General features: G+C 44.6%; 1 protein-coding gene across 1 annotated transcript in view; it reads right to left on the reverse strand.

The window, feature by feature from the left end:
* LOC121544292 (potassium voltage-gated channel subfamily H member 5-like) overlaps positions 1-26,207 on the reverse strand; it is a 165,597-nt gene that overhangs the window by 47,262 nt on the left and 92,128 nt on the right. The window contains exons 6-7 of the mRNA XM_041854203.1: positions 16,258-16,394; positions 4,830-5,222 (exon numbers count right to left, since the gene is read on the reverse strand). Of these exons, the coding sequence (XP_041710137.1) occupies positions 4,830-5,222; positions 16,258-16,394 (530 nt within the window). The remainder of the gene's footprint in view (positions 1-4,829; positions 5,223-16,257; positions 16,395-26,207) is intronic.

Below are 26,207 nucleotides of genomic sequence, written 5' to 3' on the forward strand. Positions count from 1 at the left end.
TATTTAGAATTCAAGGCACACTTAACCAGCATGGCTACCACAGCATTCTGCAGCGATTCGCCATCCCATCTGGTTTGCGCTTAGTGGGACTATCATTTGTTTTTCATCAGGATAATGACCCAAAACACACCTCCAGTCTGTGTAAGGGCTATTTGACCAAGAAGGAGAGTGATGGAGTGCTCCATCAGATGACCTGGCTGCCACAATCAGCTGACCTCAACCCAATTGAGATAGTTTGGGATCAGTTGGACTGCAGAGTGAAGGAAAAGTAGCCAACAAGTGCTCAGCATATGTGGGAACTCCTTCAAGATTGTTGGAAAAACATTCCTCATGAAGCTGGTTGAGAGAATGCCAAGAGTGTGCAAAGCTGTCATCAAGGCAAAGGGTGGCTACTTCGAAGAATCTCAAATATATTTTAATTTATTTAACACTTTTTTAGTTACTACATGATTCCATATGTGTTATTTCATAGTTTTGATGTGTTCACTATTATTCTACAATGTAGAAAATAGTAAAAATAAAGAAAAACCCTTGAATGAGTAGGTGTGTCAACTTTTGACTGGTGCTGTATATGTAGGCCTAAAGGCTGAGACAATAAGAAGACACAGTGGCATAATAAATTCAACCACACCTTTGTTTCATCACAAAACCGGATAGCAACCTATGTCCAGTGAAGTCCACAAAGCATATTGCATGTAACAGACAGTTACATGACCTACAGCAAGTAATGTTTCCGACATTTTCGAACCACTGAACAACTATTGATTTAGAACCACAGAGAGTTACTGCAAGTCGCAAAGAAAACAGGACCTGCCTCCACTATTCCAGCACCATTTCAACTTCAACATTTCAACATCATCAAATCACCTCTGCTTAGTCTAATACAGCGACAACTAAAATATACCAAATACAATTTAGTAGAATATACTTAAGCTAAATATGATGTGGCTGTCCATGTTTCTGATTTCTGTGTGTGTGCGTTCGTGCAAATAGAAAAACATGTTGACTCACCCTACTAGTAGAGAAATGCCAATGCCATCCTCCTCTCTTTCATGTTGACGAAACGGTATATCACTCTGTCATACAGTACATTTACATTTTAGTCATTTAGCAGACGCTCTTATTCAGAGCGACTTACAGTTAGTGCATACATATTTTTTTTATTTTTCATACCCCCTGTGGGAAACGAACCCACAACCCAGGCGTTGCAAACGCCATGCTCTATCTACTGAGCTACATCCCTGCCGGCCATTAGGCTACCTGGCTAAAAGGCTTGGTTGCAAGCCTAACTTCCATTCATGGCAAACGTTAGCTAGTTAACATTAGCCTTCTACATCTAGCTACATATTGAACTTCCATACTCTCAGGCCAGGGGCTCAACAATGTATTCTGGTTGGATCAGAATCGCCATTATAATCCTTGGCCAGTACGGAGAATGAAATATAACTAGAAGTCCAAATTCCTATCTCCATCCATGGCTAATTTAAGAAAGGGCCCATTTTAGCTAGCCAGCTAGCCACTGGATGACGACAACACAACGAGATGCAACAATTCAAGTTTTTCTGTCAATGATGTACGCTCTCAATGCGATTTGATAGGAGTGACGCCAAAATCCAAGCTGGCTTCCCTTGACACTTTTTTTGGTGCGCCAGGATCATTCACAGTTGAGCACGCTCAGTTTAGCTCAACGCTGATTGACAAATGTTTAATACTTTTTTATCAAGGGAGGCCAAATCCTTGCTGGCTTCCCTTGCATTCAATGCTACGGGCGGCAACAATGTCATGCTCGTTTGGACCAGACAGCATCAGATAGATGGATTACATGTAGAGAGACAGAGGGGCACTGTTTCACTCGCTCAGAGGCTTTCTCCTGTGAGATACATTCAGACTCTTGCGAATTGAAAGAAAATTATGAAACACAGAGAGACGGAAGATAAATTATGTTATGTGTACATTTGTTAAAAAAAAAAGTAAATTCTTTGGATTTCTTGGCGACATGAATACACACCACTGGAGAAATGGAGGGTGGATAGAGTCAGGTGGTGTACCCCTGGCCTTAGGCTGTGTATGCCCCTTTAGGAGCAACATTAGACTAGACTTCAGGACATAGCGTGCAGTTCATCAAATTGATAGAAAATTGACACCATGATCTTTATCATTAGTTTAAGATTCAAAGCTTTTAACTGAAGAAATGGCGCTAGGCTAATGCTAACCCAAATCCCTAAAGCCGGCCTTAGCACTAGGCTAATTTTAACCCAAAACCTTCACAGCCAGCCTGAGTGGGTCCTAATAATGCTAACCTAAGCCCCAACAGGGCTGAGGGAGAGGCTCCCCTGGGTCTGTCAGATTGTTTCTGTTCAGTGCAACATGCCTGGCATACAAAAAGGTCACACTTTATTATCCAGCGCTGGCATGGCCCCTGCAGACAGGAAACGTGCGTCTGAGTGCACTTTACTGGGGCTCGGTGCCAGCAGGTAGCAGCCCAGACTATAGGGGCCTGCCATCCCCCTCCTCTGCTCAAAGCCCCCTTCCTCCCCTCCAAGACCTCAGTCAGCCTCAGCAGCCAGCAGCACACAGCGAAGAAGACTTGTGAAAACATTATGTTGTGTACAAACAGTCCTAGCTGCTAGAATGTGACAGTGTAGCCTTATACACAAGTGTGATTCTGTGTGTGAAATATCTGCAATATCTGTTGTGTTTTGTGAAATCTTGACGAAGCATCCTCACTATAATGTACAGGGACTAAAGCTCAACATGCAAGCAAGTACAGCAACTAAAGACCAATGTGCAGCAAAGCACTTGATATTTTGCATTGCACCTGCAGTCATTTAACATCAACCATAGAGCCATAATGTTGAAAGGCAAAAACTGTCATCAAAATGTAACCCTCCAGAAACATAAAAAAGGGAAAAAACCCAACCCAGACATAAGAGAAGAAAATGATCTTCATTACCTGTACTATTTCTCTTTCTGTTTTACATATCTTTGTCTTTCCCTGTTATTCTCTCTATCAGCTCACTCCATAGCTTCTCTATCCTATTTTCTCTGTTCTCTCTCTCTACACTGCATGTTTCAGAGTGACAGTAGGTCTACAATACAGTGTGCACATTGGCCACCACAACCGGCTGTACATGACCCTTTTCCCTCAATAAGAGCTCACAGCTTGACACAGAGACAAATCATCACCGTGAGTTTTGAAAAGAGATTTCCTATCAGCCCCCCACGGCTGCTCCTGCCCACTCCCTCTGTAAGCTAGTGGACTTTACAGCCACATCCCAACAGGAGCCCTCAGAAACTATCAGGCCCACACAGAGAAGCCCCAGAGAGGCACACAAACCTGAACTAACATACAGCAAGAGACCATTCACCTACTGTATCCTGACCAGACACCAATACAGGACATAATTCACCCCCTTCACATCAGCTTCAAATAACAGCAGTGAACCTCCCAGCCACCTGGGCACCTCAGCGATCAATACAGCAAACATGTATTTTACAGTGGCATTTTTTGTCAACGATCTACACAAAAAACTCTAATGTCAAAGTGGAAGAAAATATATAAAAAATATATAAATTATTGGAAAATAAAACACTAATATATCTTGATTAGACAAGTTTTCAACCCCCTGAGTCAATACATGTTAGAATCACCTTTGGTGGTGATTACAGCTGTGAGTCTTTCTGGGTAAGTCTCTAAGACAAAAGGGTTGAATACTTATTGACTCAAGACATTTCATGTCATATTTCTAATTGTTTAAAAAAAAAAGTTTTACCCCTTTTTCGTGATATCCAATTGGTAGTTACAGTCTTGTCCCATCGCTGCAACTCTCCTACGGACTCAGGAGAGGCGAAGGTCGAGAGCCATGTGTCCTCCGAAATACGACCCTGCCGAGCCGCACTGCTTCTTGACACACTGCTCGCTTAACCCGGAAGCCAGCCGCACCAATATGTCGGAGGAAACACCGTCCAGCTGGCTACCAAAGTCAGCTTTCAGGCTCCCGGCCCGCCACAAGGAGTCACTAGAGCGCGATGGGACAAGGAAATCCAGGCCAGCCAAAACCTTGCCTAACCCAGACGACGGGACAATTGTGCGCCGCCTCATGGGTCTCCCGGTCACAGCCGGCTGTGACACAGCCTGGGATTGAACCTGGGTCTGTAGTGACGCCTCAAACACTGCGATGCAGTGCCTTAGTCCGCTGCGCCACTCGGCCAGCAGCTTTTAATTTTGAATTAATTTATAAACATTTATAAAAACATAATTCCACTTTGAGATTATGGGGTATTGTGTGTAGGCCAGTGACACAACATCTAAATTTAATCCATTTTAAATTCAGGCTGCAACACAACAAAATGTGGAAAAAGTCAAGGGGTGTGAATACTTTCTGGAGGCACTGTATATAACCTACAGTATATACAGTGTATAAACTATATAAACATGCATTTTGACCTGGATACACACTAACACACTCACTCTCTCCTAAAACATGGGTTTTATTACCTACAGTTTGCTCAATAAATGATAGTAATGGAATATCTATCATTGAACTCTATAAAAGCAGTGACACTGTTCATAGGTTTTTCAGTTTAAAATCCAGTTAATTGTACACTCCATCAGGTGGAAAATCACATTCTTTATGATTGGGTTGAAGGAGTATTGATTATTGCTTCTCCTGGAGGACAAAAAAATCTCAAGAGCTCGTCAGCCTAAGTGGTTTTGAAAGAACCCAGAGCACACCTGTACATCCTGCCAGGAGTACCTTTAGATTATGTCCTTAAAAACATTATTTAAAAGATCCCCCCACCCCTTTTCCTGAGCCAGCCTACCGCACCTCATCCACGTTCTCAAAGGCGTTGATGATGTCGTAGGGCAGGCAGGAAAGCAGGTCTATGACAAACCAGGTCTTCAGGTAGTTCATCCTGATCAGCTTGGGGTCTGAGATGACCTCCCCACCAGGCCCCACGAAGGTGGTGTGGAAGTTAAGCACGATGTCCACCAGGAAGATGACATCCACCACACTGTCCAGCACCAGCCACACAATGTTGTTCTGCTTGGTCTTGAAGGACACATTATAGGGCACCATGATGGCTGTGTAAAAGGTGAGGACGAGGATGACCCAGTCCCAGGTGGTCTTGAAGGTGCAGTAGTGGAGGATGATGTGGGGGGGAGTCTTAGGAGCCTCCTGCTTGTACTGGGGGAGGATGTCTGAGCCTAGCTGGAGAACCTGAGAACACACACAGAGAGAGAGACTGAGAAAAAGGGACTGACAGTTACAAGGAGGACACTTCCAATTTAAAAGTTGATAGATCCATAAAAAACACACCTCTGTTCACCTCTCATCTCATACAGACAGTATATCAGGAATGGGGCTGCCTGACTCCATAGAGTTGATGTTATGAAAGCGGGTTGGGTGCTCACTGAGAAGAATAACACAAGCTACAATTGTCATCTAATACTCATTATCAGGTGTGCCAATCAAACAGGCCTTGGTCAAGACCAGAACCGCTGTGCAAAATGAGAACTTCAATTAAGCGCACAAAAGCCTTCTCAGAGAAATAGCAGCAAATCTGACATTCTGCATACTCAATATAAGACGTCAGACGATCTTCATAAGGACATGGACCAGAGGGATCACCTGCCTAATCTATTGAATGTTCACCAGATATTACAAACCCACTCAGACATCTTGTTCTTGGTTATGTAAATGAGGAGAAAACTCATCCTTCTTTTCTTTGTCTGAGTTAAGATTTTTTCTTACCTCTGTCTGAGAGTGGCCCATGGGGGTATAAGAGATGCAAAGACCAAATCACAATAATCTTTGCATGAATTAACTTATCATTTGATGGTGATAGATATTGTTCAGTGGTACTTACCAAAGGGCCAAGAGTGAAATTCCAACACTAAGGTTTATATTAAATAATCCACTGCCCTAAAACATCATTAGATGACTCAGGACAGGGGGCCAGCCATGTCAGGTCACTTAGCTAGGGTAACGATAAGGTAAAGTGAACATGGCTCGTCCCAACACAAGTAATCTGAGTTTCCAGCAGACAGATCCAGTGAAAGTGCTCACGGCACACTGCCTCTGTCTATCTGCTAGGCATGAAATATTAGTGATAGCCAGTACAGCCGCAGCCCACAGGAGCTCCACCTTCCCGCCCGCAGTGCTGGATTAATGCAGGGGCTTACCGGTGCTGAAGCCCCATGGCCCAAGAGGCAGCAAAAAATATAAAAAATCATAAATAAGGAAATATTTACAGTATATATTATATATACAGTATACATTATATATGTAGTATATATTTTATAATTTTTCACTGCAACCGCCAACCACAGGAAGACTCAGGAGCCTGCTCTCAATGAGTGTAGACAGCCTGCTGCTACCTGCTGCCACTCTGCTAATCATCAGATGGGGAGAGAGGAGGTAGGGGGCCCACGTGCCTTGATTGGGTAACTGATTAATATATATTTGTTTATAAACTGCATAATAAATAACTGTGACTGGTCAATTGTGTGGGCTGGGCCCAAGCCCGTAGGGGGCCCAAGAGGCAAAAAAAAAAGCTAAGAAAAACATTACGTAATTGTTTTTAATATTATTATTTTTTATCCAACCACAGAAGCCCGCTCTCAATGTTCAAAATACACCAGAGAGCATAATTTAGCCACAGAGGATCAATAGTTTCTTTAAAAAATAACTGTGGATTAAGTTTTATAACAAGCACATACAGGTATCTGCCAAAAGTAAGGAAAGACCAACATAGAGTGTCGTAAAAGTGTGGTCCTGGGCTGGCATGGTTACACGTGGTCTGCGGTTGTGAGGCCTGTTGGACCTGCTACCAAATGCTCTAAAACGACGTTGGAGTTAGCTTAGGGTATATAAATTCTCTGGCAACAGCTCTGTTGGACATTCCTGCAGTCAGCTTGCCAAATGCACGCTCCCTCAAAACCTGAGACATCTGTGGCATTGTGTTGCGTGCCAAAACTGCACATTTTAGAGTGACCTTCTATTGTCCCCAGCACAAGGTGCACCTGTGTAATGATCATGCTGTTTAATCAGCTTCTTGATATGCTACACCTGTTAGGTGGATGGATTATCTTGGCAAAGGAGAAATGCTCACTAACAGGGATGTAAACAAATTTGTGCACAAAATTAGAGAGAAATACGCTTTTTGTGCGTATGGAAAATGTCTGGGATCTTTTATTTCAACTCATGAAACATGGGACCAACACTTTACACTTTGCATTTATATTTTTGTTCAGTATACTTTGTATCCCTTGTTTACTCACATGTTTCCTTTATTTTGGCAGTTACCGGTTTGCCTACAGTCAGGAAGGCTGCAGTTTGGGCAGTATGTGTGCCAAATATAGGCTACAGCTTGTTGCGTTGCGGTCATAGACATATAATCCATAAAAGGGTTTCGTAACCTCTTACTCTGGCAATTTAACTGTTAAACTCATGGGTACACTAGCAATGGATGCCAGTTCTGACTTGAATGGGAACTGCTGTCGGTTTGCCTTTTGCAGATTTCAAAATACAATCAAGGAAAAAACATACAGTTTGGAAAGCACACACTTACTGCTGAAAAGAGAAGACTAATCTGTCTGTAGAACCAATAGAAAAAACATTTTCTCAACAACTCCCAATTTGTAGCTAACAGCAACACTGTTTTTCAAAATACACTATATATACAAAAGTATGTGGAAACCCCTTAAACTTAGTGGATTCGGCTATTTCAGCAACACCCGTTGCTGACAGGTGTATAAAATCGAGCACACAGCCATGCAATCTCCATAGACAAACATTGGCAGTAGAATGGCCTTACTGAAGAGCTCAGTGACTTTCAATGTGGCACCATCATAGGATGCCACATTTCCAACAAGTCAGTTTGTTAAATATCTGCCCTGCAAGAGCTGCCCCGGTCAACTGTAAGTGCTGTTATTGTGAAGTGGAAACGTCTAGGAGCAACAACGGCTCAGCCGTGAAGTAGTAGGCCACACAAGCTCACAGAATGGGACTACCAAGTGCTGAAGCGCACTGCGCGTAAAAATCGTCTGTCCTCGGTTGCAACACTTACTACCGAGTTCCAAACTGCCTCTGGAAGTAACGTCAGCACAATAACTGTTCGTTGGGAGCTTCATGAAATGGGTGTCCATGGCCGAGCAGCCGCACACAAGCCTAAGATCACCATGTGCAATGCCAAGCATCGGATGGAGTGGTGTAAAGCTCACCGCCATTGGACTCTGGAGCAGTGGAAATGCATTCTCTGGAATGATGAATCACGCTTCACCATCTGGCAGTCCGATGGACGAATCTGGGTTTGGTGGATGCCAGGAGAATGCTACCTGCCCCATTGCATACTGTAAAGTTTGCTGAAGGAGGAATAATAGTCTGGGGCTCTTTTCATGGTTTGGGCTAGGCCCCTTAGTTCCAGTGAAGTGAAATCTTAATGCTACAGCATACATGACATTGTAGACGATTCTGTGCTTCCAACTTTGTGGCAACAGTTTGGGGAAGGCCCTTTCCTGTTTCAGCATGACAATGCTCCCACGCACAAAGCGAGGTCCATACAGAAATGGTTTGTTGAGATCGGTGTGGATGAACTTGACTGGCCTGCACAGAGCCCTGACCTCAACTGCATCGAGCACCTTTGGGATGAATTGGAACGCCGACTGCGAGCCAGGCCTAATCACCCAACATCAGAGCCCGACCTCACTAATGCTCTTGTGGCTGAATAGAAGCAAGTCAACGCAGCAATGTCCTAACATCTAGTGGAAATCCTTCCCAGAAGAGTGGAGGCTGTTATAGCAGCAAAGGGGGGACCAACTCCATATTAATGCCCATGATTTTGGAATGAGATGTTTGTCGTGTCCACATACTTTGGTCATGTAGTGTATATTGTACTGTATATACAGTTGAAGTCAGAAGTTTACATACACCTTAGCCAAATACATTTAAACTCAGTTTTTCACAATTCCTGACATTTAATCCTAGTAAAAATTCCCTGTCTTAGGTCAGTTAGGATCACCACTTTATTTTAAGAATGTGAAATGTCAGAATTATAGTAGAGAAAATTATTTATTTCAGCTTTTATTTCTTACATCACATTCCCAGTGTCACGGTTTCTGCCGAGGCTGCTCCTTCTCCTTGTTCGGGCAGGCTTCGGCGGTCGTCGTCCCCGGAGTACTAGCTGCTACCGTTCGTTGTTTCTGTGTTTGTTTGGTTTGGTCTGTTTTGGTACACCTGTTTCTCATTTTGTCTTGATTATGTGTCCTTTAAGTTCTCGTTGTTTCTGTCTTGTGGTTGTGTGTAGTTGTTCCGTGTCAGCAGGTGTTGCCAGTCTGTTTGTGCTCTATTCTTGTTAGAGAGTCCGCACTGTTGTGCGTGTGTTGTATTTTTTACGCTGAGTGCGTTATTTTTCTTGTGCCTCCGGCTCTGTTTGCAGCCGTTCATTCTGTGGACTTTATTAAAGTATTTTTGGACTTGCATCTGCATCCTGCATTTGATTCCCACACCACACCTACGCCCGTTTTCTGACAGAACTACACACCACTCATGGAATCAGCAGGAGCAGCAGCAGCGACCGAGTCATGGGAGGAGCGCGTCCGCGGACAGGATGACAGGATAGCCCAAATCACCAACGCTCTACAGGGAGTAATGAATACCCTGAATCGCCTGGAGACCAGTTGGGCACCCACGCCTCCTCCTACATTACCACCAGCACCGGTCAGTCCCTTAGTCCACGCTCCGGAACCCAGTGGGATTCGGCTCTCGCTCCCGAGGGCGTATGATGGTACCGCTGCCGGGTGTCAAGGTTTCCTCCTACAAGTTTAACTCTACCTCGCCACCGTACACCCGGTGCCCTCGGGACACGAGAGCGTTTCCGCCCTCATCTCCTGTCTCACCGGCAAGGCGTTGGAGTGGGCCAACGCCGAATGGAGGAGAATAGACCCCGACGATCACCTATGCGGAGTTCTCCCGTCGCTTCAAGGCTGTATTCGACCATCCACCTGAGGGAAGGCGGCGGGAGAACGTCTATTCTACCTCCGACAGGGAAGAGGAGCGCCCAGGAGTTTGCACTGGAGTTCGGACTCTAGCGGCAGACGCAGGGTGGAATGAGCGGGCCCTCATAGACCACTTCCGCTGCAGCCTACGGGAGGGCGTCCGTCGTGAGTTGGCCTGCAGGGACACCACCCTCACGTTTGACCAGTTGGTGGACATGGCCATTCGTCTAGACACCCTGCTGGCCACCGCGGGCGTCCTGAGTGGGGGTCGTCCATTCCCACCCTCCAGCACCTCCGAGCCTAGTCCTATGGAGCTCGGGGGTGCTGGCGCTAGAAGGAGAGGAGAAGGAGCCCCAGGGGGACCAACCCCCTGTACCAACTGTGGCCGTGGAGGACACACTGCGGCCAGGTGCTGGGGGTCTCCTAGGGGGCAGACGGCTGGCTACGCACTGGGGAGTCCTTCCAAGTGAGTAGGCGCCCCACTTACCCAGAGCTCTCTGTTGTGCACCTAACCATACCTGTTTGCTTCCCACAGGTTGCACCTCGTTCCCAGCATAAGGCGCTAGTAGATTCAGGCGCAGCTAGGAATTTTATAGATCGGAGATTTTGTGCAGAGTTAGGGATTCCCCTCCTTCCTGTCAACAATCCTTTCCCTGTACATGCTCTAGATAGCCGTCCGTTGGGATCGGGGTTTATTAGGGAGGTCACAGCTCCACTTAGGATGGGGACGCAGGAGGGTCATGAGGAGACTATTCAGCTATATCTTATTGACTCTCCTGCGTATCCGGTGGTGCTGGGGCTTCCCTGGTTGATTACCCATAATCCCTCTATTTCATGGCAACAGAGGGCTCTTAAGGAGTGGTCTGCCCAGTGTGTAGGGCGATGTCTGGGCGTTTCCGTAGGGGCGACCTCGGTGGAGAGTCCAAACCAAGTGCCTGCATTGCACATTCCCCCCGAGTATGAGGATTTAGCACTTGTGTTTAGTAAGGCGAAGGCGACGCAATTGCCACCACATAGACAGGGGGATTGTGCGATAGACCTCCAGGTAGGAGCTGCGCTTCCGCGGAGCCATGTGTATCCTTTGTCTCAAGAGGAGAAGAGAGCTATGGAGACTTACATAGCCGAGTCTCTGAGACAGGGATACATACGGCCCTCCACTTCCCCTGCGTCCTCGAGTTTCTTTTTTGTGAAGAAAAAGGATGGAGGTTTGCGCCCGTGTATTGATTACCGCAGTCTCAAAAAGATTACTGTGAAATATAGTTATCCACTCCCTCTCATTGCGACTATGACGGAGTCTTTACACGGGGCGCGGTTCTTCACAAAATTGGACCTCAGGAGCGCATACAACTTGGTGCGTATTAGGGAGGGAGACGAATGGAAGACAGCATTTAGTACCACCTCGGGTCATTACGAGGATCTCGTCATGCCATACGGGTTAATGAATGCTCCTTCAGTCTTCCAATCCTTCGTAGATGAGATCTTCCGGGATATAGAGGGGCAAGGAGTGGTCGTGTACATCGACGACATTCTGGTGTATTCTTCTACCCGAGCCGAGCATGTAGCCCTGGTGCGCCGAGTGTTGAGGAGATTGTTGGAGCATGACCTATATGTCAAGGCAGAGAAATGTCTGTTTTTCCAGGAGCCTGTCTCCTTTTTGGGTTATCAGTTGTCTGCGTCAGGGGTAAAGATGGAGGTTGACCGTGTGTCGGCCGTGCGTAATTGGCAAACTCCAACCACTGTTAAAGAGGTGCAGCGGTTCTTGGGCTTTGCGAATTACTACAGGAGGTTTATCCGGGGTTTTGGACAGGTGGCAGCTCCCATAACGTCTCTTCTAAAGGGAGGTGCGCTTGCAGTGGTCTGCTGAGGCTGATAGGGCTTTTGGGAGACTGAAGGACCTGTTTACTTCGGCGCCGGTGCTGGCGCATCCGGATCCCGCGCTACCATTCCAGGTCGAGGTAGACGCGTCTGAAGCCGGTATAGGGGCCGTGCTCTCGCAACGGTCTGGCACGCCCCTGAAACTCCGCCCCTGTGCCTTTTACTCTAAAAAGCTCAGTCCGGCGGAGCGAAATTATTATGACGTGGGGGACAGGGAGCTGCTAGCCGTGGTCCAGGCCCTAAAGGTGTGGAGGCATTGGCTTGAGGGGGCTCAACACCCTTTCCTCATTTTGACTGACCACCGAAACCTGGAGTACATCCGGGCAGCTAGGAGACTGAACCCTCGCCAGGCTAGGTGGAACATGTTTCTGGCCCGGTTCGTTTTTTAAGATCACGTACATCCCTGGGTCCCAGAACGGTAAGGCAGATGCCCTGTCCCGGCGGTATGACATGGAGGAGAGGTCCGTTGAGCCCACGCCCATACTCCCGCCATCTTGCCTGGTGGCACCGGTGGTGTGGGAGGTCGATTCATCGAGCGGGCGTTGCGTCGATCCTAGCCCTCCACAGTGTCCTGTGGGTCGGACGTACGTTCCGCTCGAGGTTCGGGATCGACTTATATATTGGGCTCACACGTCACCCTCCTCTGGACATCCAGGGATTGGCCGGACGGTGCACTGCCTTAGCACTAAGTACTGGTGGCCAACGTTAGCCAGGGATGTGAGGGTTTATGTTTCCTCCTGCTCGGTGTGTGCCCAGTGTAAGGCACCCAGACACCTGCCCCGGGGTAAGCTACAACCCCTGCCCGTTCCACAACGACCCTGGTCTCACCTCTCGGTGGATTTCGTTACTGACCTTCCCCCCTCCCAGGGAAATACCACCATCCTGGTCGTTGTGGATCGGTTCTCGAAGGCTTGTCGTCTCCTTCCCATGCCGGGTCTCCCCACTGCCCTACAGACCGCTGAGGCACTATTCACTCACGTCTTCCGGCATTACGGGGTACCCGAGGATATAGTGTCTGATCGAGGCCCCCAGTTTACCTCTCGAGTCTGGAGAGCGTTCATGGAGCGCTTGGGGGTCTCGGTGAGCCTTACCTCGGGGTACCACCCGGAGAGCAATGGGCAGGTTGAACGGGTAAACCAGGATGTGGGTAGGTTTCTGAGGTCGTATTGCCACGGCCGGCCGGAGGAGTGGGCGAGGTATGTTCCCTGGGCCGAGATGGCCCAGAACTCCCTTCGCCACTCCTCCACCAGACTCACTCCTTTCCAATGTGTATTAGGGTACCAGCCGACTCTGGCACCTTGGCATCAGAGCCAGATCGAGGCCCCTGCGGTGGATGAGTGGGTGCGGCGCTCGGAGGAGACGTGGAACGCTGCTCACGTACATCTGCAGCGGGCCATCCGTCGACACAAGGCGAGCGCCGATCTCCACCGCAGTGTGGGACCGGTGTACGCACCGGAAGATCGAGTCTTGCTCTCGACCAGAAACCTGCCCCTCCGCCTGCCCTGCCGGAAGCTGGGTCGGTGGTTTGTGGGGCCTTTTAAAGTCCTGAGGAGGTTGAACGAGGTGTGTTACAGATTACAACTTCCTATTGATTATAAGAATATTAACCCCTCGTTCCATGTGTCTCTCCTCAGGCCGGTGGTAGCTGGTCCACTCCAGGACTGTGAGATAGCAGAGACTCCTCCGCCCCCGCTGGACATCGAGGGGGCTCCGGCGTACACAGTTCGGTCCATCCTGGATTCGAGACGCCGGATGGGGGGTCTCCAATATCTCGTGGAGTGGGAGGGGTACGGTCTGGAGGAGCGGTGCTGGGTGCCGAGGAGAGATATCTTAGACCCATCCCTTCTGACTGAGTTCCATCGTGGTCATCCCACGCGCCCTGCTCCGCGTCCTCCTGCTCGTCCCCGAGTTCGGGGTCGGCGCACGGCTGGAGCCGCGCGTCAAGGGGGGGGTACTGTCACGGTTTCTGCTGAGGCTGCTCCTTCTCCTTGTTCGGGCAGGCTTCGGCGGTCGTCATCCCCGGAGTACTAGCTGCTACCATTCGTTGTTTCTGTGTTTGGTTTGGTCTGTTTTGGTACACCTGTTTCTCATTTTGTCTTGATTATGTGTCCTTTAAGTTCTCGTTGTTTCTGTCTTGTGGTTGTGTGTAGTTGTTCCGTGTCAGCAGGTGTTGCCAGTCTGTTTGTGCTCTATTCTTGTTAGAGAGTCCGCACTGTTGTGCGTGTGTTGTATTTTTTACGCTTAGTGCGTTATTTTTCTTGTGCCTCCGGCTCTGTTTGCAGCCGTTCATTCTGTGGACTTTATTAAAGTATTTTTGGACTTGCATCTGCATCCTGCATTTGATTCCCACACCACACCTACGCCCGTTTTCTGACACCCAGTGGGTCAGAAGTTTACATACACTCAATTAGTATTTGGTAGCAATGCCTTTAAATTGTTTAACTTGGGTCAAACATTTCGGGTAGCCTTCCACAAGCTTCCAACAATAAGTTGGGTGAATTTTGGCCCATTCCTCCTGACAGAGCTGGTGTAACTGAGTCAGCTTTGTAGGCCTCCTTGCTCGCACACGTTTTTTCAGTTCTGCCCACAAATGTTCTATAGGATTGAGGTCAGGGCTTTGTGATGGCCACTCCAATACCTTGACTTTGTTGTCCTTAAGCCAATTTGCCACAACTTTGGAAGTATGCTTGGGGTCATTGTCCATTTGGAAGACCCATTTGCGACCAAGCTTTCACTTCCTGACTGATGTCTTGAGATGTTGCTTCAATATATCCACATAATTTTCCTTCCTCATGATGCCATCTATTTTGTGAAGTGCACCAGTCCCTCCTGCAGCAAAGCACCCCCACAGCATGATGCTGCCACCCCCGTGCTTCACGGTTGGGATGGTGTTCTTTGGCTTGCAAGCCAACCCCTTTTTCCTCCAAACATAACGATGGTCATTATGGCCAAACAGTTCTATTTTTGTTTCATGAGACCAGAGGACATTTCTCCAAAAAGTACAATCTTTGTCCCCATGTGCAGTTGCAAACCGTAGTCTGACTTTTTTATGGCCGTTTTGGAGCAGTGGCTTCTTCCTTGCTGAGCGGCCTTTCAGTTTATGTCGATATAGGACTCGTTTTACTGTGGATATAGATACATTTGTACCTGTTTCCTCCAGTATCTTCACAAGGTCCTTTGCTGTTGTTCTGGGATTGATTTGCACTTTTCGCACCAAAGTACGTTCATCTCTAGGAAACAGAACGCGTCTCCTTCCTGAGCGGTATGACAGCTGCGTGGTCCCATGGTGTTTATACTTGCGTACTATTGTTTGTACAGATGAACGTGGTACCTTCAGGCATTTGGAAATTGCTCCCAAGGATGAACCAGACTTGTGGAGGTCTACAATTTCTTTTCTGAAGTCTTGGCTGATTTCTTTTGATTTCCAATTAGCCTATCAGAAGCTTCCAAAGCCTTAACATCATTTTCTGGAATTTTCCAAGCTGTTTAAAGGCACAGTCAACTTAGTGTACGTAAACTTCTGACCCACTGGAATTGCGAGACAATTAATTATAAGTTAAATAATCTGTCTGTAAACAATTGTTGGAAAAATTACTTGTGTCATGCACAAAGTAGATGTCCTAACCAACTTGCCAAAACTATAGTTTGTTAACAATACATTTGTGGAGTGGTTGAAAAACTAGTTTTAATGACTCCAACCTAAGTGTATGTAAACTTCCGACTTCAACTGTATATTGCTTCCTAATATTGTACAATCTGTTTGTCGCTTCATTGGCCTGGGCTATTGTTTGTTTGAATTCAAGACCAGATTGATCTCAGTTTTTCAGTGTCAGAGGAGCCACTCATTCCGGTCATTTGTGTGGTATTAAAAAATATTCAGCTACTGTCTTCTGCCATGTAAATGACGAATTGCATGAAATGCATTTTTAAAAGGCTGATTTATTTGCACCAAAAAAATGTGTGGAAATCCTAAAAATGCCTCTGCTCAACTGTAGCCTATGCCACATGGCAAACATGGCTTTATTATAAAGGGGCTTTTTCTTCAAAAGTAAATGTGCCACGCATTGAATTGCATCTTGGTGCACAGATTTGTTTACAGAAAATGATGTGTGGTGGCCCAGGGCCTATGATTTCTTAATCCGGCCCTGCCTGCCCGGGAAGAGCGCACCTCTTACTGGTTCAAGCGACTGTTCCAGGGAACTTGGTGTGTAGGTGTGTGTGAGTTTATGACTTGTGCTCCATGGAAGTTAAAGATGGGATCTTAAGCACAACAAATTTGTAACATATTGTACAAATTGAATTTGTACCATATCATACGTAATACACAATTGGATGACGTAGTACACAAAAAATGGGGACACAGTATGTGACACAGCACTTACCTCTGCCAGACGGGATTGCTTGGGTTGGCTGACCTCATGGCTGCTCATAGGAGTGAGCTGCTGTGATGTGGTGTGGTGGCTGATGTTGCGGTTATTATGTGTCAGAGCCCGGGTCAGCAGTCCAAACTTGGTCCATCCTGCAGACATCAAAAACATTGATACATTTAGCACAGCTTGGTCATATGGAAAGGGTGCATAAATAATGTACACTTCAAAACCACTTGGAGAAAACTAAAAGTGTACGATGTTAACCATACATTAATAAATGACTTCATCTAAAGATGACTTCATCTAGTTGTAATACCAGCAGCTATGGATTGAAAGCCACAGTACTGAGGTTTGCACTAGGCATGCATAGCACAGTTCCAGGTCCTCTGTAGCTCAGTTGGTAGAGCATGGCTTTGGCGCACGTTAGGCTGTCAACCATTTCCAATCACCATCTCCATGTCCATGTTTCAAAAGCCAGTCATGTATAGCTTCTCATTCTTTGGAAGAAGGACACAGCCTATAACGTCGCACCCCTCCATATTTCGAACAATGGTTGACTCAGCCAACCACCTGGGGAAAAAAGAGCGACGTCCAGACAGTGCACGGTTGAGACAGAACTGTAGCTAGCTAGCTAGCAAACCTTCTCCAACTTTCTCCTGGACTATCAGCTGGTAACAGTACAGTAAAGTTACAGTGGCTCTAGCATTCTTTTTCGTAGGTAAGAGAACTGTAAAAGTTGGTGAGATCTAAAATATAATGCAATCTGCTAATAATACAAAGGTTAAATTATTACCCATTTTAGTAAACGCTATTCAGCTAGCTAAGTATGTTAGCTATTGTAGTATCTGAACAGTTTATAATTTTGGCTGACGTTTGCAAATGGTGTGTTAGATGAAGTTTACTTTGCCTTGCTAAAACATCTGGAAAGCATTACTATAGGGGCCCCCTGAAACAGAGGAGACTTGGATATGTGGAAGCCAGGGATTGGTCTATTCAAAACACCCATATTATGTTACATAGGATAAATACCATGTTTGAACAAAGGACTGGGAGAATAATCATTTTTAGATTGGGTTAGTTGTTCTCCGGATATCTGCAGAAATCTGTAAATTGACGCTGGAACCTTTGATATAATAAACCTTTATAATCAAGTACAGTGTCCGCGGATTTCTTGTCTACACAGCATATCAGCATCGTTGTCTCGACACCACATTAATTGGCGACAAGGATTTTTGGGACGTGTTGCGTCTGTTCAGCGTTTCATCATGGGCTGTGAGCTGACTCCCGCTACAGAGGCCGGCAGATAAGGTGAGCTTTCTCACAACTTTGGGCGCTGGTCAGTTCGTGTGGCTGTGTGTGTGCGTTGAGGGGATGTACCGTTAAAGAACTTGTGTGTGCGCCTTGCTGTTATTTGCTGTGGGATGACAATCCGTTCTAAATTTCAAAATTTGTTTGCATTGAAAACAACGCAAACAGGGGGGAGTGTCTATAGGAATTGATAACACTGGGCACAGGGATATTTGGCTTGAATAAAATTAAAAGAGTGTCCAGGAATAGAATGAAGGAATAAGACAAGGAAATAAGGAAAAAAGTATACTGTTAGGACATCGCTGATCTACGGAAGCCCTCAAATGAGGCGATCATTAAGATGGGCCGCAAATCCTAGGAAAGTCACTAGGTTGACTTTCGGGTCAGTTCTGGGAACTGTGAGATTGTACAATATATATTCAATTGCATGTTACCTCTCGGAATATAGTTGACAAAGTATATGTACGATGTAGCCTCTCATTGAATATCTGCAACCCAAGGTAGTAGAAATTTAGGAAGGAATATAAAGGAAATAGGAGCGACGTAAGCATGCTTTTAAGGACCGTATGAATGAATGCATTCTTTTTATGTGTGTGTGAGGGAATGACAGTGTGTGTGTTTGCACAAAATTAAAGAGGTCTCTGCTGTGTTCCAGCTGTGTCGACTCATGCTATGATAAGATTTATGTTAGAGATATATACATATATATGTTTTGGTTGAGAACAGGGGTTTTAGTTTTTTGTAAGGAAATATGTTAATTACGGTTAAAACCTTATGAGTCTCCATTTGAGAGAACGTTTCCAGAATTGTTAAAAATATATGAGCCCCCCGGGAGGACGTTACGGTTAAAACCTTATGAGTCTCCATTTGAGAGAACGTTTTAAACATTGTAAAAAAACTATGAGCCCCCCGGGAGGACGTTATGATTGTATAGAGAGGATTAGTTTTAAACATTGTTAAAAAACTATGAGCCCCCCGGGAGGACGTTATGATTGTATAGAGAGGATTCGTTTTAAACATTGTTAAAAAAATATATATATATATGAGCCCCCCGGGAGGACGTTATGATTGTATAGAGATGATTTGTAATGGATAAGAAAATAACTATAAATCTGCAGATTAGAATAAGTGAAGATAAGAAACTTCTAAGTAGGATTTGTGTTCTATGTTTTGTGTTGGTTTGTGCATTTTGTTCAGTGTTACTGTTTGTCTGTGTTGGAAAAAACGGAGGGACAGCTGGTCTGTCTGCTGTTTGACTTAGAGAAAAGTTGCGCTATTTATAATATTCCTGAGTTAAGCTGTTTGCTTATTTCTTAGCGCGAATGTGAACATAGGTATGTCTAAAAGGGTATTGTATGGTTGAAATAACCAAGTGAGTGCATAAAAGACTAAATTCTTGTCTGTTTCTTTTGTTCTTCTGTGATGTGAGAAACGAGGAGGAGGAGACAGAGAGAGAGGAGGTGCTGACCAGTGCGTCACGCGACAGCGTGTGCTTCCCCGGATCCAGTCCAATTAAGGCCAGTACTGTTCTATCCACAAACATACTTTCCCTTACAGGATATAATAGATACATTGTGTATGCATAGAATATTTCATGTTGTGACCATTTAGCAGGGACTTGGCAACAGACTGATCAATTGATGTAATTGAGAATTGCAATTTTCTTTTTTGTGCATGAGTTGTTTTGATTAGAGTTGTGTTGGAAATCCAGCACTGAGATTATTCTGTAAAATTAAGGTGATTGGGTGCTTATTAAGCAATTGGTTTGTGGGTTCTGTAGTGTTGCTGGATTGCAGGTCTTTCTTTTTTGATTGCTCTGAAGTTGACTAGTTTCCTTTACTTTTCCTGATCGGATGTGGTAAGATTGCCACTAATCAATAACTTGGTAGAATAAAAATAAATAAATAAATACAAATAAATAAATAAATTATAATAATTAATAAATAAATAAAAAAATAAATAAAAATATTAATTAAGAAATTAATAATAATAATTTTAAAAAAGGGAGGGAATGAAAAGCTACATAGCTTAAAGTTTTTTGGGTTTACTAATTAATTGGTTTAAAATAATAATAATAATAAAATAATTCACAATAAAGGAATATAAAAGAGTTGTTACAATGGGGAAAAAGGACATCAAAACTATGAAAGTAATTACTCCTGTTGACGTAGTACAAAATAGTAATCCTCTAGATAATGGTATTGTCATTCTACAATGACAAGGTTATCTGGAAAATTGAATAAACGTTGGCCTGACATTGAACAACCATGGCCAGTGGAAGGGACTCTTAACCCAGACATCATCAAGATAATGCAAGTGCTTGTGTCGACGTATAAGGCGGATCAAAAGAAGGGGAAAAAAGGGGAACAACGTAAAGAAAAGAGACAAAGAGAGCTGGGGGTTCTTAAATTGTTTGAAAATGAGGGAAAAAAAACTGATAAAAGATACAAAAGATAAAAGAGACAAATGAGAAAATGGCAAAAGAGGCGAAGGTAACAGAAAAACTAATGGCAGAAGTCAATACACCTTTCTCACATACGGATTCAGCAAAAAGGCCCCCACCTTACGAGGAAAAAATAGAGTTTAAGGACGTCTATCCTCAGCTTCCAATGATCATTCAGGAGGGTGATTATTGCATCAGAGATGAAGATGAACGAATAATAGAAAGAGGACAAGCAGAAACGACCATAAAGATGAATCCAAACTCCAAAAGTAAGAAAACGTCTGGAAACTAAGGGTAAAGTGAGGTTCAGGAGGATGGAATTTGAAGATGATGATGATGATGATCAGAGTGATTCAGAAGAGATCATGGGTGGATATGACCCTGTGATCATACAGAGGTTGGCCAGAGCGGAAAGAAGGGGTGATGGAAGTTGGAAGGAGAAGGATACAAGAGATCCGAGCTCTGATGAAAGTCAAGATGAAGACAGCGATGAAGATTTGGAGATTAAAGGTGCTTCATGTTCAAGAGGATTTTATTCTACAATGACTAGCACAGAAGAAATAGAAAGAGATATAGATCGATGCATATCATGCTTGGATAAGGCAAATAATTTAGAAGAAGTAAGAGAATTGGAAAAACAACTCAAGAAGCTGAAGATACAGAAGGAAAAACTGCTGAAAAAAGAATCTCAAAAATTGGAGAGGAAATACATATTGAGGCCAAGAAAAGGGAACACAAGTAAGAAGATGAAGCCAGTGATAATTCGAGGACAGAACCTGGAGTATAAGCCTTTGCAGAATACCGATATGTCAGATATACTTGAGAAGCTGCCTACTACCTAAGAGGGAGCATATCCTTGGATTTCTAAGTTGGAAGAAATTACGGTGGGAACACAGTCTGCCATAGGAGACATTAAGAGACTTTTGGCTAATCTCCTTGGGATTCCAGGTATGGAAGACATTTTTCAGAGACCTGGACTTAATCGATATGTGGGGACTGCGGTGAATGATCCTGAGTTGTTAGCTGCAAGTAGAAATCGGCTGTGGCGAGCACTGAAAGATACGCTTCCAACAAATGTGCATCCTGACAACATTCTGATTGACCCACTAGGACAACAAGAAAATCTGAGAGCCTATGTGTCAAGAGTTCATCAAGCGTGGAGAAATATTACCAGAAATGATCCAGATGTGAGTCAAATAGAGCAGTCAATTTTGCGAGCTAAACTGCAGATGGGACTGCCCTCACCAGTAAGGAGCAAACTGGCAGAGGTGGTTGGACTTGGAAGCATGACAAAAAGTGTCTATACAGATCATATAGCCCATCAAGTGGATCTGTACCGGAAAAAGGAACACAACCAGAAAGAACAGGACCAAGAAACTCTCAGAAAACTCAATCAAATACAACTGGTGGAGAACAAGAAGGAGAAGAAACAGGCTTTGGTTATGCAGAATCAGTGTTCACCAAATCAACAATCACTGCCACAGCTTCAACCGAACCAGGTCCAACCGCAATTGTACCAGCCACCACTAGTGGGACCAGTTGTTTCATATCCACAGCCAGTTTCTGGACAGACACAGAATTGGAGAGGAAGAGGACGAGAAGGCTAAGGAAGAGGAGGGAGATTTAAGCCATACTTCCAGCAATCTTCAGAAGTGTGTTATAATTGTGGACAGGTTGGTCACTTTGCCCGTGAGTGTAATGGGCCAGAAGGAAACACCAGAGGGAATTTCAGAGGAAGATACAGGGGCCAGTCAAGATCATCTGGAGGACCGGTGAACCCTTATAGGGGCCCGGAGCAAGGATTCTAGAGGTGCCCAGAAGATCCGAAAGGGGGGTGTCAGCTGGTAGCGTCAGGACCGGAAAAAGATCCAACAATTGAAGTGAAAGTAAACAACCGACCATTGGAGGTGATGGCGGATAGCGGAGCTGCTTTCAACTGTGTTCGGCCTGAAGATGCTACACATCTTCCCATGTCCAATCAACTAATTAGGACAATCGGATTTGAGGGAGTGAAACAGCTGATTCCTCTTACAGAACCAATTGAGCTCTGCTATAAAAATCAGAAAACTACAATACCCATACTGGTATCGGAACATACACCTATTGCATTGTTGGGAAGAGATGCATTGTGTAGATTGAACTGTACAATAAAATGTACGCCAGACGGCTGTCTGGTAGAAGTGCCAAAAGAAAAGGTTTACCAATTGTTGATGACGACAGAGATGGATTCTTCTTCAGTATTTTGGATTGGAAATCTCAGTGCAGATTTTTTGAAGCAGGCTAAGATATGGGAGAAATTCATTGTGGCAAACATGCCAGGTGTGAGGCTTCCACAATATCCATTTCATTGTACGCTCAAGTATTTCAAGAATGCTGCCTAATCGAACTCAGAGGAATGGTTGAGTCATCAACCAAAGAAAGTTCAACTCAGCTCATGTTGCATAATTTTAGGACCACAAGGAGCAGCTATGAAGATAAACACAGACGATTATCTGGATAAAGAATTTGAGATTGAGAAGAGTGTGCCACATGTGACCTTGTTGGTTTCTGAAGGCTATGAGCAGAAGCAAATAGGAGAAATGATGACAGAAGCAGAGAAAACTGTTTTTGTACCGATGAAAGAGAATTTGGCGATTTGGAGGAGTGAAGATCAGCGATTTCTCAAAATCATGATTTCGGCTCAAGGACAAGGCCAGCCACAAGCTGTACGGATGACACATGAATCTATTTGCAGTGCGAAGATGGATTCAGACCCTATGAAAGAGGAGATGTTGCAACAAGTTCCAGAATGTTATCTACCGATATTGGACTTGTGAAATCAGCCCAACGGGTGACAGTTGAACTTCCACCAGGAGCCAGACCTCCTTGGAAGAATCAGTATCCATTGAAAGATGAAGCAATCCAAGGGATTGAACCACAAATTGAAGGATTTTGTTATCGTGTGGGAGATAAATTGTGTGCTGGCTATGCAGTAGTTAAAGCCAAAGGAACTGGATTTGTTGTTGAAAAGGCTGAAGTAATACCACAGCCTGCATCTGCACAACTTGCTGAACTTGTGGGGCTAACAGAAGCGTGTTTGTTAGCAGAAGGAAAGCGAGTGATGATATATACTGATTCAGCATATGCACATAGTGTATGTCATTTGTTTGGAGCAGTGTGGAAAGGTTGAGGGTTTAAGAAAACGAATGGTTCTCCAATACAACATCATGCGCAAATAATGAAACTGTTGCATGCTATGATGAAGCCTAAAGAGATAGTGATAGTTAAGTGTGCAGCTCATAAAACAGATGTGTCAAAAGTCACACAAGGGAACAAAGCTGCTGATGAAGCTGCAAAAGCCGTCACAGGAGCGGACAAAATGGGCAAGGTTTTTCTGGTCACTCATGGAGTGGACTTGGAAGAAAAAAGTACGCTTAAGGATGTGATTTTGATGCAGGAAGCTGCTTCTACGATCGACAAACAGTTATGGCTAGACCGAGGTGCCGTCAAAGATTCTACTGGTCTTTGGAGAAACCATGAGGGGTTGATAGTAGCGCCTCTAGACCTATTAGGTCTGATGATTCAGGAAGCACTTGGGTTAGCTCATGTTGGAAAGGGGGAGGTTAGGAGAAAGATCACAAAGGAGTATGGTTTTTGGGCACCATATTTGCTTGAACAGGTTGACTATGTCATTGGCAGGTGCACAATCTGTCTGAAAAATAATGTTCGCAGGGGTGTGACTGTTCTTCTTGGTTACATTCGTACACCAAGAGGTCCTATGCGTGAGTTGGTTATCGACTTTGTTGATATGATAAAACCAGTTGAAGGGAAAAGATACATGCTGGTGGTTGTGGATAGATTTTCACGATGGCCGGAGGCCTGTCCAACCAAGTGAAAAGACGCTCAATCGGTTGCCAAGTTTTTGTGTAAAGAAGTCATAAGCAGGTGGGGACTTCCTGATCGAAATGGAATGTGATTCATTTTATATATCATTCTTATATTATTTTTGATATTGATGTTTTAATTTGCATGTGTTGTTTTGCAAAATATACTGGTTGGTGTTTTCTTTTCTTCCAGAAGTATATGGGGATGTGTAGAGTGGGATTCAAATACTCAAACATGGACAATATGAATGGACTGGAGGAAGTGGAACAAGGAAGGTGTGGAAATGTTCAGATTCCATCATCGACGTTACATTGAAAGTCGACACTGCTGAGGAGATGCAGTGTAGTGGACTACATACCAGTGTTTTCAATGATTTATATACATGTTTATATACATATGTAATACATAATTTGTGTCATATTCTTTCTGTATAAATTTTTTGAAGAATTATGTTTTCTGTTGTTGGGTACATGTGGGGACCTCAGATGTTTTTGTTTTTTTCGTGGATGCTTAGGGATATTGGGTCTAGGCAGGGACAGAGAGAATCCACAGGAGGGTCCGATGGGTTTCATGTATATTCAATTGCATCATAACTTAAAATACATTGATAAAGATTTATAAATTGATCTGGAGTACTTAGGTGGTCGCCTGGGGCAGAGGGGCCGTGAGAGAATTTTCCTGTCTTGATTGATTGATGGATATTTGGAATGAAAGCTGCTGCTGCCTATTGAAATCACTGGTCACTTTAAGAAATGGAACACTAGTCGCTTTAATAATGTTGATGTATCTTGCACTACTCCTCTCGTATGTACAGTGGTGTGAAAAAGTGTTTGCCCCCTTCCTGATTTCTTATTTGTTTGCATGTTTGTCACACTTAAATGTTTCAGATCATTAAACAAATTTAAATATTAGTCAAAGATGACACAAGTAAACACAAAATGCAGTTTTGAAATGAAGGTTGTTATTATTAAGGGAAAATAAAATCCAAACACACATGGCCCTGTGTGAAAAAGTGATTGCCCCCTACACCCTAATAACTGGTTGGGCCACCCTTAGCAGCAACAACTGCAATCAAGCGTTTGCGATAACTTGCAATGAGTCTTTTACAGCGCTGTGGAGGAATTTTGGCCCACTGATCTTTGCAGAATTGTTGTAATTCAGCCACATTGGAGGGTTTTCGAGCATGAACTGCCTTTTTAAGGTCATGCCACAGCATCTCAATAGGATTCAGGTCAGGACTTTGACTAGGCCACTCCAAAGTCTTCATTTTGTTTTTCTTCAGCCATTCAGAGGTGGACTTGCTGGTGTGTTTTGGATCATTGTCCTGCTGCAGAACCCAAGTTCGCTTCAGCTTGAGGTCTCGAACGGATGGCCGGACATTCTCCTTCAGGATGTTTTGGTAGACAGCAGAATTCATGGTTCCATTTATCACAGCAAGTCTTCCAGGTCCTGAAGCAGCAAAACAGGCCCAGACCATCACACTACCACCACCATATTTTACTGTTGGTATGATGTTATTTTTCTGATATGCAGTGTTACTTTTATGCCAGATGTAATGGGACACACACCTTCCAAAAAGTGCAACTTTTGTCTCGTCAGTCCACAGAGTATTTTCCCAAAGGTCTTGGGGATCATCAAGATATTTTCTGGCAAAAATGAGATGAGCCTTAATGTTCTTTTTGCTCAGCAGTGGTTTTCATCTTGGAACATTTTGCCCAGTCTCTTTCTTATGGTGGAGTCATGAACACTGACCTTAACTGAGGCAAGTGAGGCCTGCAGCTCTTTGGATGTTGTTGTGGGGTCTTTTGTGACCTCTTGGATGAGTCGTCGCTGCGCTCTTGGGGTAATTTTGGTCGGCCGGCCACTCCTGGAAAGGTTCACCACTGTTCCATGTTTTCGCCATTTGTGGATAATGGCTCTCACTGTGGTTCGCTGGAGTCCCAAAGCGTTAGAAATGGCTTTATAGCCTTTTCCAGACTGATGGATCTCAATTACTTTCTTTCTCATTTGTTCCTGAATTTCTTTGGATCTCGGCATGATGTCTAGCTTTTGAGGATCTTTTGGTCTACTTCACTTTGTCAGGCAGGTCCTATTTAAGTGATTCCTTGATTGAGAACAGGTGTGGCAGTAATCAGGCCTGGGTGTGGCTAGAGGAGACTGGTGTTTTGAGGGTACTATTTAATGAAGCTGCCAGTTGAGGACCTGTGAGGCGTCTGTTTCTCAAACTAGACACTCAGACGCTCCGTTGTGCACCGGGGCCTCCCAATCCTCTTTCTATTCTGGTTAGAGCCAGTTTGCGCTGTTCTGTGAAGGGAGTAGTACACAGCATTGTACGAGATCTTCAGTT

This window comes from Coregonus clupeaformis, chromosome 29 (genome assembly GCF_020615455.1).
Source record: "Coregonus clupeaformis isolate EN_2021a chromosome 29, ASM2061545v1, whole genome shotgun sequence".
In the NCBI taxonomy this organism is placed as follows: Eukaryota; Metazoa; Chordata; class Actinopteri; order Salmoniformes; family Salmonidae; genus Coregonus; species Coregonus clupeaformis.